Raw genomic sequence first — 19,608 nt, 5'->3', positions numbered from 1 at the left:
ATGCAGGGACAGCCCCTCATGGGAGAGCCTGGGGCAGGGCACGGTGCCGCTGCTGCTGGGGCAGCGGGACAGGCCTTGCTGCCTGCCAGCTGTCTGGGGCCCTGTCCTTCCTGGCCCCAGATGCCTGTGACTGCCGTCCCTGCTGCCCCCAGTGGCAGCTGCCTCCCTCCCCAGCCCACTCAAGGCCTTCTCTCCATCCTCCTGCAGACCACGGGTCACTGGCTGTTCTGGCTCTTGCTCTTGCAAAGCCTTATCCCGTACCCACAGCCCGCGGGAGATGCTTTGGATGAGGCGAGGCGTCTGAGCATGGAGGTGCATGCGATGCACCAGGAAGTGGAGAGGATTCTTCTGGAGCGGGAGGTGGAGCAGCTTATGCTGAGGCAGAGTGGAGGGGCCTGGGGAGACCTGCCGTGGTCTGCCTTGCAGCACTGGCAGGTCTGGGAATTTGCTGGGCTCCTGCTCCTTCTCTTGGCCCTATGGTTTATCTGGCGGAAAAGGAGCCTGAGGAGAGAGGAACGTGAAGAAGAAAATGATGGTGCAAATGAAGAGGAAGTCAGAAATGCGGATGCAAACCAAGAAGAAGATGTTGGAAATGAAGAAGAAGAAGAAGCCAATGATGCCAATCGGGAGGAAGACAACAATGATGATGGCAATGTACAGCAAGTCGGCAATGTTGCTGCAAATGAAGAAGACGATGTTGGAAATGAAGTTGTCCGTGAGGCTGCAAATGCAGAAAACAACAATGATGCTGCAAATGGAGTCCAAGAAGAAGAGGACGAGGGTGAAGATAACTTCGGAAGGATTGCAATGGAGCGCATCCAGTGGCCTGTAGAGGACCTGCAGGAAGGCTGTGAGTGGACAACCAACCTGATGGACAATTTTGCCATTTACTTTGGCCACGTCTTGTCCAACAGTTTCTACCCGGTGCTGCAACGAGCCATCGGGGTGGGCAGTGCCTTCGAAGGTTGGAGTCCCCGTGAGCAGGATGTTGTGTACCGTGTGCTGGTACCCATGAATCCTCCCCGAGGCCACTCCTTCCAGCTGGAGCTGGACACTGCAGGGCAGAGGCGCGGGAGGAACTTCCGTGTCCGCGTGCAGCTGGAGTGCACCTGCAGCAGGGAGCAGCAGGGTGAGAAGATGCTGTGCTTCCTGCACCAGCCCCAGGAGGAGCTGCAGAGCAATCAGCATGCCAGCCTCCTACACACCCTGTGCACCGGCTCCTACCTCGACGTGCAGAAAACTGCCCGCTGGTTCTACCAACTGGTGAGAGCAATCTGGCCAGCTTTGCCTCAGTCCCACAATTGGCATTTAGTGCTGCTGCCCTCCAGACGCTCCTGCCAATTCCAGGCGAGCAACGGCGCAGCAAGCTTCCGCATTGAGGTGCTGTTTGGGGTGCGGCAAGGCGACTCAGACATCTTTGTGAGCAGCCAGCCGAGGGAGGCCTGCACGCCAAGCACAACATGGCCTGAGAGCTACGCCGTGGCAGAGATGAAGTTCTTCAAGTCCATCGCCAGGCAGGCCCCCCCTGACAGCTTGCACCTCAAATGCCTGCAGTTCTTCAGCCGTCTGCAGCTGGGCTCAGGCTTTTCCACCTACACCATCAAGACCATTGTCATGCACCTCCTGTCCATCATCCCCGTGTCACGGTGGCGCAGGAGAGATTTTGTCAGGCGACTGGTGGATATCAGCGAGGGCCTGCGCTTCTGCGTGCAAGTGAGATGCCTCAACCACTTCATCGTGGGCAACCGGAGCCTTCCTGGGGAGATCAGGTTGCCCCCAGAGGTGCAGATGGCCGAGATGTGCAATCTTTTCCACCACCTGGTGATGGATCCCGTTGCCCACTCCCAGGCGATGAGTGAGTACGTGGATCTGCGAAAGCGGTTCACACGAACCCTGAACGATGAGCACTGAAAGAGCTTCTCCTGCTTAGAGCTGTGCTTGTGGGGCCGGCAGCTGGCGGCAGAGAAGCCCCTCATTGTACAGGGGAAAAGAAGGAACAGTGTGGGACACAGAGAGGGAAGGGAAAATGCTGTGCAGCAGCACTCTGCCAGCAGCAGCAGCAGCAGCAGCAGCGGTGTCATCTCAACAGTCTCCTCAGCACTGCATGCACGGATGACCGAGTTGGCTACACAGATCGGGGACCACGCAAGAGGAAATACTCTGATTCCATTTTGTGTTCTCTGGGCTCTGTGGGCACAATCTGCTCCCTGGGCTGCAGCTGACGCTGACCTGAGCGTGCAGAATGTGGGGAGGGCACTGCTCAACAGACAGTGGGAATTGCTGCCACACCTTTCCTCAAGAGCAAAAGAACATTCGGGGAGTCAAAGCTGATGGAGTTGAAGAGGCCATGGCCAGGGGCCTTGTGAGAGAGACTCCCATTAGCACCAGGACTGCAACTGCCCCCAACTCTTTCTTAGACTCCACTTTCCCTCTGAGAGCTTCACCTTGTACAAAGATGCAGATCTGCGAATGCCAGAGGAGTTAACGTTTGGAAGGAGCACCGGTGGGATCATCTTGGCCAGGGCTACTCCAGCAGGGTCTTCCCGCTGCGCCTTGCAAAGGATTGCCTTCAGATGGTTCTTGACTATCTGCGCTCAGGGAGACTCCACAACCTCTGGGCAATGTGCTGCAGTGCTCGCTCACTGCGCTGAATGCCAGATGTGCTGCAGAGCTGCTTGAAGTCAGCAGAGAATTGATGGGGCTGCTTGAGAAAAACATCAGCTGGGCCTCTCAGCTCTCTTGCCCCTGGCTGCAGCAAGGCCTAAGCACAGAATGACGTCTGCAGTGAAGCAGAGGCCTCTCGGCCCCATGTTGTTTCCCTGAGGCCCAGAAGAGCACCTGCACCTCTCTAGCACCATTGGCCTCACTGCCCTTCACTGTGCAGAACAAGCTGTCGTACAAATCTGGTCCTTCAAGGAGAAGAGGATGTGTGCAAAGACTCCGGCCCAGGTCCCACGGCCTTTCCTGCCTCCTCAGCAGGTGCAGGGCCATGGCAGGGTTGATTCTACCTCCTCGTATCATTTCCATCTCCAAAACAAGTCACCCAGATCCGCACTGAGCCCTACTTGCATATGACCTTTGCCGCTCCTGAGGACTCGCACCAAGAGAGCGCCTGCCTTATGTGCACGGCCAAAGCCACCAAAGCCCAGCTGTAACCAGCAATTGTTCCCGGCCTTTGGCAAGGGCCAAAACTTAGAGGAGGAAAGAAGCGGGAATGTGGGACAGAAAAAGGAAACAGAAACAGGGAACAAAAGACCAAGGGGAACAATCAGCGCTGCTTGCCCGCCATCAGCCAATGGACGGTGTCTCTCCATTTCCCCAGAAGGGACACCTTTGGGTCTGACTGTGTCGGAGCTGGCCAAAAACTGTGACTATATAAGAATCTAGATTTTTATTTCATAGATGTATATAGATCATCTATACATAGTGGATACTCTAAAGTTTATTAATGATCATATATAATAGTATAGTATAATCAAAGAAAACAATACACTAATCTAAATAATAGAAAAGATACCAAATACGTCATTATTCTATGATAAAATAGAATGAAAATGATCAAATGATCATCTAGATAAAATATGCTACAAAATATTTAGAAAGAGTTGAGTAGGTAATTAGGTTTAAATAATAACAATATAGCACATATTTAGTGTCACTATCTGTTGTGACACATAATATTGCTCTCAGTGCATTTATGTCTGGAAAGATTTTAAGAAAATAGATCCATTTATGACATGCCTATGATAGATTACCTCGATGATATTATTTTTATGCACAAGTCAAGCCTTGTATAGTGTCGCTCTCTGCTGGGACATCTACTCATGCTCTACAGTTAGTGCATTTATGAGTGGAAGGCCAGAAGCTGCTTTGTCCTTGCTTCAATAAACGACAATATTCCAGAATCTGGAGCGTGCAAGACTTGATTGATCTCAGCCAGACCCAGAGCATTGGTGAATCTCAGGCGCTGGCAATCTGGGCTCGTGAACAGTCTCCTTGAACTCAGCCCAACTTAGCGTGCTGAAGTGGTTCTAAGCAGAAATGAAGGCCAGCTGCCCCGGGATCCTGTGATCACAGAATCACAGAAGGCCTTGGCTTGGGAGGCTCCTTGAAAATCGTCTTGTTGCGAGCCTGCTGCCAAGGGCAGGGACACCTCCCACTAGGCCAGGTTGCTCTGAGCCCCGGCCAAGCTGGCCTGGAACACTGCCAGCCATGGGGCAGCCACAGCTTCTGTGGGCAGCGTGGGCCAGGGCCTCGCCAGCCTCCGAGCCCAGAATTTCTTGCACATCTCCAGCCTAAGCCCACCCTCTGTCAGTGGCAAGCCACTGCCCCTGGGGCTGTGCCTCCAGGCCCTTGGGAACAGCCCCTCTGCAGGTCTCGGCTGGGCCTCGTGCAGGGACTGAAAGGCCCCAGGAAGGTGCCCCCGGAGAAGCCCTTGGAGAGCACTGGGGCCACGAGTGCCACCATCAGGGCAGCAGGCAGGGCCTGGCGCGGCCAGCGGGGCCAAAGGGCACAGGGCACAGGGCGCTGAGGCCCTGCCAGCCGGAGCCGGCGGCTCCGCTGTGCGGCCGGCAGAGAGCCGTGGGAGATGCGTGCAGCAGCAAGGACACAGGGCTTCTTGATGGGTCAGAAAGCAGAGAAGAGCTTGAGAATGGTCTCTGAAGGATTAGGGCCTCTCCCTGTGCAGAAAAAATTCACAACACCTGAGCTTTAGTCTGGAAAAGACACACAGGTGTCCCGTAGTCTTATTGGAATAAAGGCAGAGGCCACGGGACATTTCTCATGGCGTGTCTCCAATTGTTGTGGGGCGCAGCCTCCTTTTTGATCCTAATTTCCAGGTGCATCACCCTCTTCCTTCCCCCATTGCCTGAGGTACTCGGAAGGTACAGACTTCCCAAATCGCTGTCTCTCTGGCCCCCTCTAATATGCACCCTCTGGTTTCTTTATATACAGATCTAGAACCAAACACTATTCTTAACTCTCTTAAGCCTTTGTTCTTCTTCTCTAAGTTCAGGAATTTCACACGGCCTTAGCTGAGCGACAGTGCGTGCCAATCAGTAACATTTTCTAGAAGGGAGAACTTCTTTTGTGCCTTCCCTATCTGTGAGTTCCTGGCCCTATGGACAAGCAGATTCACGCAGTCTGTGTGTCAAGACACATTTCTCTTATTCCTTTCATCCCCCTCCAAAAAGGTAGCGAGATCAAGAGCTCAACTGAAGTGCTTCCTCGCCACTTTGTGCAACATGGCCAACAAAGTGCAGCAGCTGGGAGTGGTTGCAGGTCGGGAAAAGCGGGACATGGTTGCCATGCCAGAGCCATGGTGGGATGAGTCCCACACTGGAGCACTGTTGCCGATGGCTAGAAAGCCTTCAGAAGGGACAGGCAAGGAAGGAGAGGCGCTGGGGTTGGCGTCTGTGTAAGGGAGGATTCCAACTGTCTCGAGCTTCATGCTGGTGCTTATGGGGTTGAGTATTCATGGGCGAAGGCCAACAAGGCAGATTTCGTGGAGGGGCTCTGGTATAAAGCAGGCAGGCAGCGTGAAGAGGCAGGCAAGATATTCCCTGAGTAGCTGGGAGAAATGTCAGCATCACTCACCCTTGCTCTCTTTGGAGAGTTCAGTGGAGCAGCTGTAAGTTTCCTGGAGTCTTGGGATGAGTTTTGGGCCCCTCCCATCAAGCAAGACCTTGAGAGGCTGGAGTGTGTGCAGAGAAGAGAAGGGAAGGGAAGGGAGCTGGGGAAGAGGCTGGAGAAGTCTGATGAGCAGGGGCTGAGGGAGCTGCAGGGGCTGACACTGGAGAAGAGCAGGATCAGACAGGAACCTTCTCACTGCCTGCAACTCCCAGACAGGAGTGTGGAGCTAGTGCAGGTCAGGCTCTGCTCCCAAGGGACAGGAGAAGAAGAAATGGCCTCAAGTTGTGCCAGGAGTGCTTTAGATTGGGTATTAGGGCAAAGGGTCTCCTCTGAAAGGGTTGTCAAGCACTGGCACAGGCCACCCACGGAATTGAGGCGATTGCCATGCCTGCAGGGACTTAAGGAATGTGTGGATGTGGCACCTGGGGATGTGCTCTGATGTTGAAGCAGTCCAGTAGAAAAGGGAGAAAATCCAAAATTCCAGGGAAGGAAAAAATTCATCTCTCTGTCTCCGGAGAAAAAGAAGCTGAACCACTGGCCAAAAGCTGACTGGAAAGCAGCAAGCTGGGTGCTTCCTCACTCCCCTGCCGCAGCTGGAAAAAAAAATCCCTATCTCTGTGTGACCTTGAACAAGCTGCAAACTGCTTTGAAAAAGTTTTGCTGTTTTTCCTTCTCCCTCTCAGGCTCAGTTTAAAGGCATAGAAAGGCACAAAAATTAATTTCTGGGCATAGGGCAGCGATATGGGATACACATCATAAAATCACCCGAAGACAAGCTGCTCGGTCTCTGGGGGGACCCAGCAGAGCCCGTGTCTCCTTCTCGGTCTGTGTGTCACCCCCTGTCCAGGGTGTCTCCCCTAGCCGGTCCACAGTGTCCCCGTGTCCCCCTTGGTCCGCTGTCACGCCCTGTCCCGTTGTCACCCCCCCTATTACCCCCCACCCGATCCCCAGTACCCCCCCGTCCCCATCTCCCCTCTGTCCCATCCCATTCCGATTCCTGGTGCCCCTTTCCCTGTGTCCCCCTGACCCGGACCCCCCTCACCCCGGTGTCACCCCCCCCACCCAGTCTCCGGTGCCTCCTGTTCCTGTGTCATGGTCCCATTCCCATCGCAGCTCCTGATCCCAGTCCCGTTCCAGATCCCTGTTCCCATTCCCAGTCCCGTTCCCATTCCTTATCCCACATTTCCACTCCCATTCCCCCATTCTCTATCCCACATTCCCATTCCCCCATTCCTTATCCCATATTACCACTCCCATCCCCCATCCCCTTTCTCATCCACATTCCTGCTCCCGTTGCCCCGTTCCCTACCCCACATTCCCGCTCCCGTTCCCTACCCTACATTCCTGCTCCCGTTCCCTACCCCCCACTCCCGTTCCCATTCCCATTCCCGTTCCCGTTCCCACTCCCGTTCCCGTTCCCATTCCCACTCCCGTTCCCGTTCCCACTCCCGTTCCTGTTCCCACTCCCATTCCCACTCCCGTTCCCACTCCCGTTCCCGTTCCCACTCCCGTTCCCGTTCCCACTCCCACTCCCGTTCCCACTCCCGTTCCCACTCCCGTTCCCGTTCCCACTCCCATTCCCGTTCCCGTTCCCACTCCCGTTCCCGTTCCCACTCACGTTCCCACTCCCGTTCCCGTTCCCGTTCCCACTCCCGTTCCCGTTCCCACTCCCGTTCCCACTCCCGTTCCCGTTCCCACTCCCGCTCCCGTTCCCACTCCCGTTCCCGTTCCCACTCCCGCTCCCGTTCCCGTTCCCACTCCCGTTCCCGTTCCCACTCCCGTTCCCACTCCCGTTCCCGTTCCCACTCCCGTTCCCGTTCCCACTCCCGTTCCCGTTCCCGTATTACCACTCCCGTTCCCGTTCCCACTCCCGTTCCCGTTCCCACTCCCGTTCCCACTCCCGTTCCCGTTCCCACTCCCGCTCCCGTTCCCACTCCCGTTCCCACTCCCGTTCCCGTTCCCACTCCCGTTCCCGTTCCCACTCCCGTTCCCGTTCCCGTTCCCACTCCCGTTCCCACTCCCGTTCCCGTTCCCACTCCCGTTCCCGTTCCCGTTCCCGTTCCCACTCCCGTTCCCGTTCCCACTCCCGTTCCCGTTCCCTGCTCACCGGACACCGCCCCCGCCCGGGCTTCGGCCGCGGTCTCACGTAGCCGAACCCCACCGCTCTGGCTCCACCAATCACCGCGCGCGACCGCTCTCTTATTTGCATGGCCACGCCCCCACACGGCCCGAGCGTTGTGGCCACACCCGCTCCCGTCGGTCACGCCCACCGCGGGTAACCACGCCCCCTGGCAGTTCCCTCCCAGTGCTCCCAGTTCTTTCCCGGTGCTCCCAGTATCCCTCCCCCTGGGTGGCCGGGAGTCGGAGTTCGCCTTGTCCTTATGCATCTCTGTCGTGCTCTGCGCAGAGGAATCCCGGGAGCTGCTTCTTCCTGCGAGAGCGGCTCTCCTGGGACTGGGCATCCCAGGGCACAGCGCGGCTGCTTTTGGGGTGTTGGCACCTGCCCGGCGATGGCCATGGGGCATGTGGGGGGAGCTGGGGCCGTACTGGTGTTACTGGAGGTTCTGGGAGCCGCCCCGGCCGCCGGGTGAGCGGGGGGGCGAGGTGACAATGGGGAGAGGGGCCTGGAACCCCCAAAACCAAGCACGGGGGAGGGTGGGGATGGGGGGGACGATGAAGAAGGGGCAGAAGAGCTGGGGAAAAGAGGGGTCTGGGACCCCCAGACAGAACGGGAGCAGGGTGGGACACCCAAATTGAGTTGGGAGGGGTCTGTGGATTGGGGGAACGCTGGGAAAGGGAAGGAGGGGGGAGGGAAAGGTGGGGTGGGGATGGAAGAAGGGCCGTTCCAGGGGTGTCCAGCCCTGTCCCCCAGCACCTGAGCCCTGGAGCGATTCCCTGCGGCTCGGGAGGGGTGGATCCGCACTGGGGGGTCCCCAAAGCCCCTGCCCATCCCTGGGGGCTCATGGGGGGCTCCCCCCACCCAGCAGCCGGTGCTGCGGCGGCCGTGGGGCAGCGACGGGTGGGAAGGGGAGTCCGGGGTGGGAGCGGGGGAGGAGCGGGAGGACGAGGGGGGAGAGAGAAGCAGGAGGAGCAGGAACAGGAGGGGAAGGAAGAGGAGGAGCCCGAACCGGAAGAAGAGGAGGAGAATCGGGGGGATCCGCCGCCGCTCGCTGAGTCCATAGCTCCCCTGGGCCTGACTGCATCGCATCCCCCCGCATTCCGCCGGTGACCGGGGAGGGGAAGTTCGCCCCAAATCTATCGCGGGATCTCCGGGAGGATTTTTTCTGGGGAGGTGTTTGGAGCTCGCAGATTCCGGAATCGAGTCGCAAATCTATTTCGGTGTCCCTGGGAAGGTATTTTTTTATCTATATGATGAGGGGGTATTTTTGGATCTTGCAGGAGTCCAAAGCTGAGCCGCAAATGCCCCTTGGGGGGATTTTGAGGGGCCCGCGTGGCGATCGCCCGGTACCGTCGGGCAGGACATGGGTTTTGGGGATCCCCGGGAGAGCCGGGGGGTGAAACACGGGAGCCCCCCGTTAACAGAGCTGGGGGACTCCCGGCAGCCTGGAGGGGTGGGGGAGCCTGGAGATGAGTGGGATTCGGGCCCCCTGACCCTGAAAGTGTTGGCAGGGAGAGGGAAGCCCCGAGTACTTGGAGGGGGGGGATGCTGAGGAGGGGGACCATAGGACCCCTAGGAGCCGAAGCAGAATCAGGGGAGGATGACCCCTGAGACCCCCGAAATGCCCCCAGCATCCCTAAGCAGGACTTGGGAGAGGATATCCTCAGGACCCACAGGCCCCCCAGCAGCCCTGAGAAGAGGGACCGCCATAACCCCAAAGTAAGGACACTGGAAACAGGGAACTCCTGGGAGAGTTGTTTTGGACTCCTTGATTTCTGGAGGTTTTTGTGGACACCAGACCCACGGTGACTTCTAGAGATGGACTTGGACAGCGGAACCCCCAAAGCCAACACTCTCGCATCTTGTTTTTCCCTCCAAACCAGGATTTCCCATTCCCAAACCTTGGCCGGATGGAGGATGAGGCGGCGAGGAAGAGGAAGATGCCCTGGGACCCCCAGGCAGGTGAGGAGGAAGTCCCTGCCCCTTTCCCCCTCTCTCCTGCTCCATCTCTCAGCCCAGCATCGCCCCCGGCTGCAGGACAACCCCGCTGCCGACGCCGTCCTGCCGGGGACAGACTGGGGGGATCTCCTTCCCCTTCCCTCTGGCACGGAGGCAAATCCCATCCTCTCCTTGTCCTTCCTTCCCCAGACAACGAGCTGAGCACGGAGCCCAGGGAGGACAAATCCCTGCGGCAGAACCTGATGGAAGAGGCCGTTTTGAGTGGCTCCACAGTGCAGGAATCCAATGGGGAGGAAAAGCCCTGGAGATCCTGCAGGAGGAGGGGCTGCAAACGTAGCCCAGGGAGCTCTGAGGCAGAAAGACCCACCCTGGGTCAGGAAGGAGGCTGGAGATCCAGCCAGAGCTCGGAGCTGGGGATCCATGAGCATCTTCATGATGAGGAGAAGCCCTACAAATGCTTGGAATGTGCAAGGAGTTTCAGCAAGCGATCCCGCCTGGTCCGCCACCAGACAATCCACACCGGGGAACGGCCCTATGAGTGTGGAGAATGTGGAAAGGGCTTCAGAGACACCTCCGACCTGATCCGCCACCAGACAGTCCACACCGGGGAACGGCCCTACGAGTGTGGGGAATGCGGGAGGTGCTTCAGCATCAGCTCCCACCTGATCACCCACCAGAGGATCCACACTGGGGAACGGCCCTACGAGTGTGGAGAATGTGGGAAGAGCTTCAGCCTGAGCTCCAGTTTGAAACGCCACCAGAGGATCCACACTGGTGAACGGCCCTATGAGTGTGGGGAATGTGGGAGGGGCTTCAGGAAGAGCTGCCACCTGATCCGCCACCAGATGATCCACACTGGAGTACGACCCTACAAGTGTGAGGAATGTGAGAAGAGCTTCCGCGACAGCTCTGGCCTGATCATGCACCAGACAGTCCACACTGGGGAATGCCCCTACAGGTGTTCAGAATGTGGGAAGAGCTTCAGCCAGAGATACAGCCTGACCTCCCACCAGAAGACCCACACCAGGGAGAGGCCCTAAGAGTGTCCCAAATGTGGGAAGAGCTTTTCACAGAGCTGTCACTTGACCCAACCCCAACAGAGCCACCAGTAAGGGAAGCCCTGTGAGTCCCCTGAGTGCAGGAAGAGCTTTGTGTGCTGTTCCAACTCCATCCCCCTTTGGAGGACCCCTGTTAGATGATGCACAGTGACCCCCCCTTGGGCAGAGACTTGGTGATCCATGCTCCTGGTGATCCGTGTTGGGATCATCCTGGCTGGTGGTCTCCACATCTGCCTGGCTCCCTGTGGGCACCTGGACGCAGCAGGACAAAAATTCACTGGGATGCAGACTGACGTCAGGAATTCATTGGGGACAGCATTTTCTTTTTAATTTTGACCCCAAAACCTCTCACCTTTTGCATCCAATAATTTCTTCTGGTGGCATCAAGAAATACTGGATGGTCTTGGAGGTCTTTTTCAACCTAAATCATTCCATAATTCTAATTCTCTCTGGCCCACAGACATCTTCCACAGCCAAACCGTGATGGACTGGGGCAAAAAGCAAGATTTTGGAGACAATGGAGTGGAAACCTCTCTAAAAAAGGTTCTTCCCACCCACCCAAGCACATGGATACTCAGCCAGCATGGACACTTAAATCCTTTTATTTTAGCCTTGATTTTGTTTTCATTCTTCTTCATCCCTTCACCCAACATTGGGGTAAAAATAAAGACATTGAACTAACACATGGATGGGGATATGGAAGGGGACGTGGGGGACACAGGCATGGATGGGAACATTGTGGGACATGGGTGGGGACATGGTGGGGACAGGGACATGGTCATGGGTGCAGACATGGCTGTGGATGGGGATATTGAGTGTGGGGGGTCAGACATAGATGGTGACGTGGGGGTATATGGCCATGGATGAGGACGTGGGGGACGTAGCCATGGATGGTGACAAGTGGCCTAGGGGACAAGTCCATGGGTTGATATATCCATGCCATGAGGTGTCCCGTGACCAAGGACAACACATCCCCACCACCACCATGATGACACTGTCCCCTTCATGCTACCATTTATTCCCCATTCCTCCCCTGGATGTGACACCTGCCTCACGGGGTGTCCCCATGTCCTGGTGACCCATGTCCCTCAGGCCACTCCTGGCAGTGGCTCCAGCAGCAGCCAAAGCCCGTTTTCGGCACGCAGGATCAGCTCGGGCTTGCGGCGTGGGGGTGGCCTCGCTGTGTCCCTCCGCAGCACGAACCGGGACAGCGTCAGTGCCACCACCACCTTCATCTCAGCCATGGCGAAGCTCTGCCCGATGCAGTTCCTGCCACCACATCTCCACTGTCACCCCACTATGAACCCAACCAGGGACGAGGGTGGCACTTCAGGACACTCCTGTCCCCACCCCACCACGTACCTGGGGCCAGCAGAGAAGGGGATGAAGGACGATGGGGACCGTCCCTTGCTGTTCTCTCGGCTGAACCTCAGGGGGTTGAACACCTGGGGTGACAGTGTCACGCTGAGGGGACACAGTTGTCACCACTGTGGTGACAGGGATGCCTCGTAGGGTGGCCTTACCTCAGGCTCAGGCCAGAGGTCTGGGTTGTGGTGGGTCCCGTAGATGCTCATCAGGCAGGTGACCCCTGGTGTGATGGGAATGACCACTTTAGGGACAGCAGATGAGGGTGGGTGCTGACATTAGGGACACCCTGGCCATGCCATACCCTTGGGGATGATGCGGCCATCACGCAGGGGGATGTCCTCGGTGCAGCGCCGGGACACAGCAGTGACAGGAGGGTGCAGCCGCAGACTCTCCTTGATGCACATGGTGGTGAAGGGCAGCTGGGACAGGTCCTCCCTAGGGACAAGTGGGGGTGGCACCATGTCCCCGAGCCACATGGCCGGAGGTGGCCTTGGGGACATCTCACCATTCAATGTCCGCAGTGTCCCGGCCAGCCAGGAGCTCCTGGACCTCCTGGCGGCACCGCTCCTGGTGCTCAGGGTGGCCAGCCAGGTTGTAGAATAGCCACGCCAGGCCACTGGCCGTGGTGTCGTGGCCTGTGGGGACATTGGATGAGCGAGGGGACACCAGAGTGGCTCGTCCCCAATGGCGCCTGGGAGCTCGTGCTCACCCTCAAACATGAAGGTGTCAGCCTCAGCCGCGATGTCCTCATCGGACAGAGTGTGGCCGTTCTCGTCCTGCAGGAGTGAGATGAGCCATCGGCCACCTGGGACCACCAGTCTATGACCAAATCCCATCCATGGCCACCACTGTTCACCCATGGCCACCACCATCCCACTGGCCACCACCTTTCTGGTCAGTGCTGCCCATGGCCACCACTGTTTTCCCCCCTTGGCCACCAGTATATGCCCAAACCCCCCCATGGCCACCAGCATCCCACTGGTCTATGACAAACATTTCCATGGCCACCGCCACCCTCTTGACCACCTCCATGCCCCCATGGCCACCACCCCTGACCCCCCAGCCCCACCTTGGTGAGCAGCAGGAGGTCGATGAAGTCCATGCTGCGTCCCCGGTGGCCATCCAGCCAGGCCTGGTGGCCCAGGCGGGCGAGGGCACGGCGCCGGCGCTGCACCACATCAGCAGTGAAGGCATGGACAGTGGCGCAGGCACGGGCAAAGCGCTGGCCATCAGAGGAAAGGCTGTAGAGCCACCACGGGTGGAGAAGTGGCTGGAGCTGGCGCCGGACCACCAATGAGCTCAGCTCCAGGATGGCCTGGATGTACTCACTGGGCTGCCTGCAGGAACCAGGGACAGTGGGGGGACACTATGGCCACCAGGATGGCCAACAGGGAGGATGGCAGGGCCATTGTGCCACCGGAATGGCCAGTGGGGACAATGGTGGGACCAGGATGGCCAATAGGGACAATGGAGGGGCCACCATGGCCCCCAGGAGGGCCAACGCGGACTATGGTGGGGCCACCGTGGTCACCAGGATGGTCAACAGGGACAATGGTGGGGTCACCACGGCCACCAGGATGGTCAGGTGGGACAGGTGACACTCACTCCTGGCAGTGGCTCTCGTGGCTGAAGATGCACTTCTGGAGTGTGTCCAGGGTGAGGAGGCTCAGGGGCTGCAGCACCTCCAACCCCACCGGCCCCCCACCGGCTGCCACTGTTGTCACCCCCCACTTGGCCTGCGGGGATGGACTGCATCAGGGAGGGAACAGGGAGGGGACAGGGACAGGGACAAGGGATGGGGACCGGGGGGGGCATTGGGGGTGGGACAGGGGGCAGAGTTGGAGTGGGGGTGTGGGACAGGGATGGGGTGATGAGCGAGGGGTGGGGTTGGGGTTTGAGGGCAGGTTTGGGTTTGGGGTATGGTACAGTAGAGGATTTGGGGTACAGGACAAGACTCGGGGTGCAGGACAGGACTCAGGGTGCAGCAGTGGGTACAGGACAGAGTTTTGGGTGCAGGACTCAGGGTTTGGGATGCACGTCAGAGTTCAGGACTTGGGGTTGAGGTCAGGATTTGGGGTGCAGCACTCATGATTTGGGGTGCAGGTCAGGATTTGGGGTGCGAATGGGGACTCGTGCGCATCTCGGATCTCTCACGAGCAGCACGCGGGTGCTCTGGTTGAAGATTCCCAGGTAATTCCGAAGCACATCCCCGTGGAAGGCGGGCGTCAGGAGTCGCCGGTGCCGCGCCCAGCGCTGCCCGCGGCTCAGCAGCAGCCCCTCCCCTGGGGGGGGACACGGGGGTCCGCCAGGGGCACCCACGGGGGTTGTCCCTGTCCCCCGCTGCCCCTGGCCCCTGTGACACACCCAGATCCATCCTGGGGGCACCCAGAGGGGTTGTCCCTGTCCCCCAGTGCCCTGTCCTGTGTGACACACCCGGATCCACCGGGGGTACCCAGGGATTCTGCCCCCAAAACCTGCTGTCTCCTCCCCTGTGACATCTGTACCCACCAGGGGCACCCAGGGGGGCTGTCCCTGTCCCCCGCTGCCCCTGACCCCTGTGACACACCCAGATCCATCCTGCGGGCACCCAGGGGGTCTCTCACGTCCCCCACTGCCCCTGTTACACACCCGGATCCATCTGGGGAGGCACTCAGGGGTGCTGTCCCCACCCCTGTGACACCCAGCTCCATTCGGGGGGCAGCCAGGGGTGGTGTCCCCACCCCAACCCCCCCCCCCCCCCCCCACTCACCCAGCCAGGGCTTGAGGAAGCTGTAGAAAAGTTCGTCCTTGGGAGCCACAAAGGCTGTGGGGGACAGAGACGGGGTGGGCAGGGGTTCACTGGGGTGGCATCAGGTCCCCTGGGTGGGGACACTGGGGGTGGGGCCCCCCTGTCTGCACCCATAACCCTCAGGTGGGGACCCCGGGGTGGGCACCCTCTCCCAGCACCCATGGCCACTACATGGGGGGCAACCAGAGGCTGGACATGGTGACACCTTTGGGTGGTCTTGGGGAACCTCAAGGACAGATTGGTGGCCACTATAGGGTGGCGTTTGGCCTGGCCATGGTGACGCCTCTGAGGACCTGTGGGGTTGGGTTGGTGGCCACTGCCCGGGCACTGCCAGGTCTCTGTGCCAGCTGTGGTGACACCCGTGGGTGGCCCTGGGGACCCATTGGATGTCCCATGTCCCACCTGAGGCACTGAGGAGTGGCCGGAGGGTGCTGGGGTGGAAGAGACGCAGGACAGGCAGCCAGGGAAGTCCCCACCAGAGGCAGCCGTGACGGTACCGGGCCACCAAGGCGTCCACCTGCTGTAGGCCTTGCTCCGTACTCTGCCCCTGGGGACAGCAGCGGACATGTGTGTCATCAGGGGCACAGACAGGCTTGGGGACACATGTGTCTTCAGGACACTGCCAGCCCTGGGGACATGTGTGTCTGCCTCCTCTGTCCCCTCACAGGTGCCACTACCCCATCCTCACTGTCTCTTTGCCAGTGCCCCCACCCCGTCCTCACTGTGCCCCCAAGTGCCACCACTCCATTCCTCCTGTCCCCTTGCCAGTGCCCCCACCCCGTCCTCACTGTGCCCCCAAGTGCCACCACTCCATTCCTCCTGTCCCCTTGCCAGTGCCACCACCCCATCCTCACTGTGCCCCCAAGTGCCACCACTCCATTCCTCCTGTCCCCTTGCCAGTGCCACCACTCCATCGTCACTGTGCCCCCAAGTGCCACCACTCCATTCCTCCTGTCCCCTTGCAGGTGCCACCACCCCGTCCTCACTGTCCCCCCAAGTGCCACCACTCCATTCCTCCTGTCCCCTTGCCAGTGCCACCACCCCGTCCTCACTGTGCCCCCAAGTGCCACCACTCCATTCCTCCTGTCCCCTTGCCAGTGCCACCACTCCATCGTCACTGTGCCCCCAAGTGCCACCACTCCATTCCTCCTGTCCCCTTGCCAGTGCCACCACCCCGTCCTCACTGTCCCCCCAAGTGCCACCATTCCATTCCTCCTGTCCCCTTGCAGGTGCCCCCACCCCGTCCTCACTGTCCCCCCAAGTGCTACCACTCCATTCCTCCTGTCCCCTTGCAGGTGCCACCACCCCAGGTGCCACCGGCCGTGCCCTCACCATGCCGGTGTGTCCCAGCAACCAATTGCGCCAGGGTGGGATGGGGAACTTGTTCAGCTGGCGACAAGTGGCCCGGAATCGGGTGACAGCCACCAGCGCATCCCAGAGCCACCGCAGCAGCAGGGCCACCACGAAGGTGCCCAGGGCCACCGCGCCCAGGGAACCTAGCGCCGCGGCCACCGCCATGGAACCGCTCCTGGGGACAGGCTGGGGACAGGGCAAGGGTCGGGCGCGGGCGGTGTCGCCCGCGGGGTCACGTGGCCCCGCGCTGGGTGTCACCGGATGCCTCCAGGTGGCTTTTGTCGCAATGCGCGTCCTGGTGGCAGCGTCCCCTGACACGTCCTGGTGGCATCGTGTCCCCTCCCCTCCGTGTGTCCCCGTCTCACTGTGTGTGTCCCTGTCCCCACATGTGTCCCCGTCCCCCTTCCGTGTCCCACTCTGTGTCCCTGTCCCCCACCCCTGTGTCCCTGTCCCTCTCCACGTGTCCCCTGTCCACTGCCGTGTGTCCCTGTCCCCCCCGAGTGTCCCCGTCCCCATCTTCCCCGTGTGACCCTGTCCGCTTCTGTGTGTCCCTGTCCCTCCCCGTATGTCCCCTGCCCCCCGCCCCCCCCGTGTCCCGCAGGGTGTCTCCATGTCCCGCAGGATGTTGCCGTGGCTGTTCCTTGCGCGGAGCATCTGTGCCCGTCCCGGAACACATAGGGACATGCCACGACACCCCGTGACACCTTTTGACCTCTGGTTTTGTCTCTGGTCTTTTCTCCTTGGTTTGGGTCCTTTCCACCTCTTTTGGGTCCTTTAACTCTATTTTGGGTACTTTCCCTTCTTCTATGTCTTTTCCCCCCGTTTTCAGTCCTTTCCCCAGTTTTAGGTGCATTGTTCAGATTTTGGGTCCTTTCCCTTAATTTTGGGTGCCCTCCCCCTGCTTTGATGCATTTTTGGGTGTCTTTCTCCCCTCAACCCCCTCCCCACCCTTCCCCTCACACACCCTCACCCCCTGCCCACCCTTTTTCCCCCAGGTGTCCCCACGGATGTCCTCCACGCCACATGGACTCCATAGGTGACATGGATGTCCTCGAGTCCCCAGCCCCGGGGCTCCCCCGTCACCACCACGGCACTGGGGCAGGTGCTGGAGCACCTGCTGGAGCACCCTGGAGTGCCAGGCCGTGCTGGGCAAGTACCCCTGGGACCTCCCCAGCTCTCACTCCTGGGCAGTGGCAGCTCCTGACCGAGCTCCTCTGCCGTGACCCCGCGACACTGGACACTCAACGGCTCCACGGTGGCCCTCAGTCCCCTCCTCGCCAGCATCGAGATGGGGCTGAGATCTGGAGGATTTGGGTGGCCTCTCCCCAGCCTCAACCCCCTGCTGATCCTCTCTTCACTGTCACCACCGCCGAGGCTTTGGGGACATCTCTCCTGGTGACGACAATGGGATCATGCTGGGACCCAGCGGCTGCTGGGATGACATGGGGAACTGCCAAAATTACATCTTGCAGGGCCTCCCATCCCCTGTCCCTGATGCTGTGGCCACTATGGATGGGGTGGTCCTGGGGGTGTGACTGGCCCGGGAGCCCCTCCTGCTGGCCAAGCTGCTCTGAGGCTACTGCAGGACCAGCAATGGCTTGGAAATGAGGAGATTCCCCAGCAGTTACTGGCACCGGGATTTCAGGGCGCTGGTGGGGCCAGGACAGCTGGAGAAGGAGAAGACAAAAGGAGGTTTTGGGGGTGCTGTGGATGCTGTCACTCACCTGGCATCTCCTGAGGGATGTGAGGACACAGCAGGTGGTGACCATGGCTCGTTGGGTGTCACAGGAGTTCAGCGAGCACTACATGGGTATGGGCAGGGGATGTCACCCCCTAAACGGGGTTGTCACCACACAAATGGGGGTTGTCACTGCACAAATGGGGTGGGAGGGTGTGGGAGGGGACCCCAGGTGGGTGGGGTGGGGTCACTCTGGTGGGCAGGCACTGAGAGATGAGGGCAGGGACAGGTGGCTTGGTGTGGTGGGACATCTTCGGGTCCCCTGGGTGGTCACCACCATGTCCCCTGGATGGCCACCACCATGCTGCCTGGGTGGACACCACTGTGTCCCCTTGATGACCTCCACTATGTCCTCTGTATGGCCACCACTCTGTCCCCCAGATGGCCACCACTCTCCCCTCGGTGATGGTCCCTGGGTGGCCACCACCATGTCTCCATGGCCAATACTGTTGTGTCCCCTGGACACTGGCCACCTCATGTCCTGGCCAGAGGACACCCTGAGCAGCCCCTCCCCGTCCCCTCAGTAACTCCCAGGAGGACCCTCCCACATCCAGGCTGAAGGTCCCTCAGGTGTCCCCACGTGTCCCAAAGGACCCATTGAGCCCCTTGTCCCCACGTGGACTCTGCCATGTCCCCAAGGGCTCATGGGACACATGGAGCCCCTTGCCCCTGCAGAGTGCCTGGCCATCGTGCCCCGCTGCATGTGGGGGGCTCGTCCCTGCTGGGGCACCCTGTAATTGCTGCAGCTCCTGCTGGGCTCCATGTTCCTCCACCACACCCTGGAGCCGACACGGCCATGCCAGAGCTTCTGCCCCTGTGCCCGTGCCACGAGGGACAGGCAGAGCTTTCACCAGGACACCCGCACCTGGGACGACATTGGCTGCAGGTCATTGTCACCCCTCAAGGGAGCTGTCATTGTACCCTTGTGGACCCTGTCACCCCCTGAGAGACCCGTTGCCTCCCAAGGTCCCCATCACCCCCTGCAGTCACTGTGACCCCTGTGGTCCATGTCACCCACTGTGGTCCCCATCACTGTCCCCTTGTAGTCCCCACCATTGTCCCCCCACTGTCCCTATCACTGTCCCACTGTGGTCTCTGTCACCCTCTGTGGTCCCTTTTGCCCCCCATGGTCCCCTTGTAGTCCCTACCATTGTCCCCTCCATGATCCCCACCATTGTCCCCATCAGGTCCTTGCAGCTTCGTGGTGGGCTCAGACGGATACCTGTACGAGGGTCGGGGGTGGCGCTGGGTCGGTGCCCACACCAAGGACTACAATACCAAAGGCTTGGGCATTGGCATCACCTGGGACTTCTCGGCCACCCTGCTGGACCCCGACACCCTGGCCCTGGTGCAGGACGAGCTCCTGCCCTGTGCCGTCCACTCTGGCCCCGTCCGGCCAGACTTCACCCTGTGTGGCCACCGCCAGCTCAGCCATGCCAACTGCCCTGGCAACGCCCTCTTCCAGGAGATCCAGAGCTGGCCCAGCTTCCAGGGCTTGGGGTGGGTGTCCCAGTAGGGTTGGTGGGAGAGGGTTTGGAGTGATGATGCTGGGACTGACTGTGCCCTGTGCCATGCTCCATGGTCATGTCCCGTG

General features: G+C 59.7%; 3 protein-coding genes and 1 pseudogene across 3 annotated transcripts; 3 read left to right on the top strand and 1 right to left on the bottom strand.

Moving 5' to 3' along the window:
* On the top strand, positions 1 to 2,105 carry LOC138102161 (inositol 1,4,5-trisphosphate receptor-interacting protein-like 1). Its single transcript, XM_068999888.1, has one exon. The coding sequence runs from the start codon at positions 1 to 3 to the stop codon at positions 1,909 to 1,911; it is 1,911 nt and encodes a 636-aa protein (XP_068855989.1). The 3' UTR covers positions 1,912 to 2,105.
* Positions 2,106 to 8,689: 6,584 nt separating this feature from the next.
* On the top strand, positions 8,690 to 11,448 carry LOC138102164 (zinc finger protein 892-like). Its single transcript, XM_068999892.1, has 3 exons — positions 8,690 to 8,984; positions 9,634 to 9,712; positions 9,899 to 11,448. Exons 2-3 carry the CDS (start codon positions 9,661 to 9,663, stop codon positions 10,747 to 10,749), a joined length of 903 nt encoding a protein of 300 aa, XP_068855993.1. The 5' UTR covers positions 8,690 to 8,984; positions 9,634 to 9,660; the 3' UTR covers positions 10,750 to 11,448.
* Positions 11,354 to 16,472, bottom strand: LOC138102163 (ultra-long-chain fatty acid omega-hydroxylase-like). Its single transcript, XM_068999891.1, has 12 exons — positions 16,256 to 16,472; positions 15,326 to 15,470; positions 14,885 to 14,938; positions 14,290 to 14,417; positions 13,741 to 13,871; positions 13,205 to 13,472; positions 12,845 to 12,911; positions 12,641 to 12,770; positions 12,437 to 12,570; positions 12,291 to 12,355; positions 12,130 to 12,212; positions 11,354 to 12,036 (listed from the first exon to the last, which is right to left on the bottom strand). Exons 1-12 carry the CDS (start codon positions 16,439 to 16,441, stop codon positions 11,856 to 11,858), a joined length of 1,572 nt encoding a protein of 523 aa, XP_068855992.1. The 5' UTR covers positions 16,442 to 16,472; the 3' UTR covers positions 11,354 to 11,855.
* Positions 16,473 to 16,562: 90 nt separating this feature from the next.
* LOC138102158 (N-acetylmuramoyl-L-alanine amidase-like) lies at positions 16,563 to 19,530 on the top strand (annotated as a pseudogene).
* Positions 19,531 to 19,608: the final 78 nt, after the last annotated feature.

This window comes from Aphelocoma coerulescens, unplaced genomic scaffold (assembly GCF_041296385.1).
Source record: "Aphelocoma coerulescens isolate FSJ_1873_10779 unplaced genomic scaffold, UR_Acoe_1.0 HiC_scaffold_63, whole genome shotgun sequence".
NCBI classification, from domain to species: domain Eukaryota; kingdom Metazoa; phylum Chordata; class Aves; order Passeriformes; family Corvidae; genus Aphelocoma; species Aphelocoma coerulescens.
The sequence above is the reverse complement of the archived record's forward strand: the minus strand, read 5'-3'. Positions and strand labels throughout refer to the sequence as shown.

Coding starts and splice junctions, on each gene's coding strand:
- LOC138102161 (XM_068999888.1), top strand. CDS start 1: ATGCAGGGACAGCCCCTCATGGGAGAGCCTGGGGCAGGGCACGGTGCC.
- LOC138102164 (XM_068999892.1), top strand. CDS start 9,661: ATGGAGGATGAGGCGGCGAGGAAGAGGAAGATGCCCTGGGACCCCCAG. Junction 9,713..9,898: donor GCCCTGGGACCCCCAGGCAG/GTGAGGAGGAAG, acceptor TTCCTTCCCCAG/ACAACGAGCTGAGCACGGAG.
- LOC138102163 (XM_068999891.1), bottom strand. CDS start 16,441: ATGGCGGTGGCCGCGGCGCTAGGTTCCCTGGGCGCGGTGGCCCTGGGC. Junction 15,471..16,255: donor TGCTGGGACACACCGGCATG/GTGAGGGCACGG, acceptor TGCTGTCCCCAG/GGGCAGAGTACGGAGCAAGG. Junction 12,213..12,290: donor ACCTCTGGCCTGAGCCTGAG/GTAAGGCCACCC, acceptor CTGTCACCCCAG/GTGTTCAACCCCCTGAGGTT.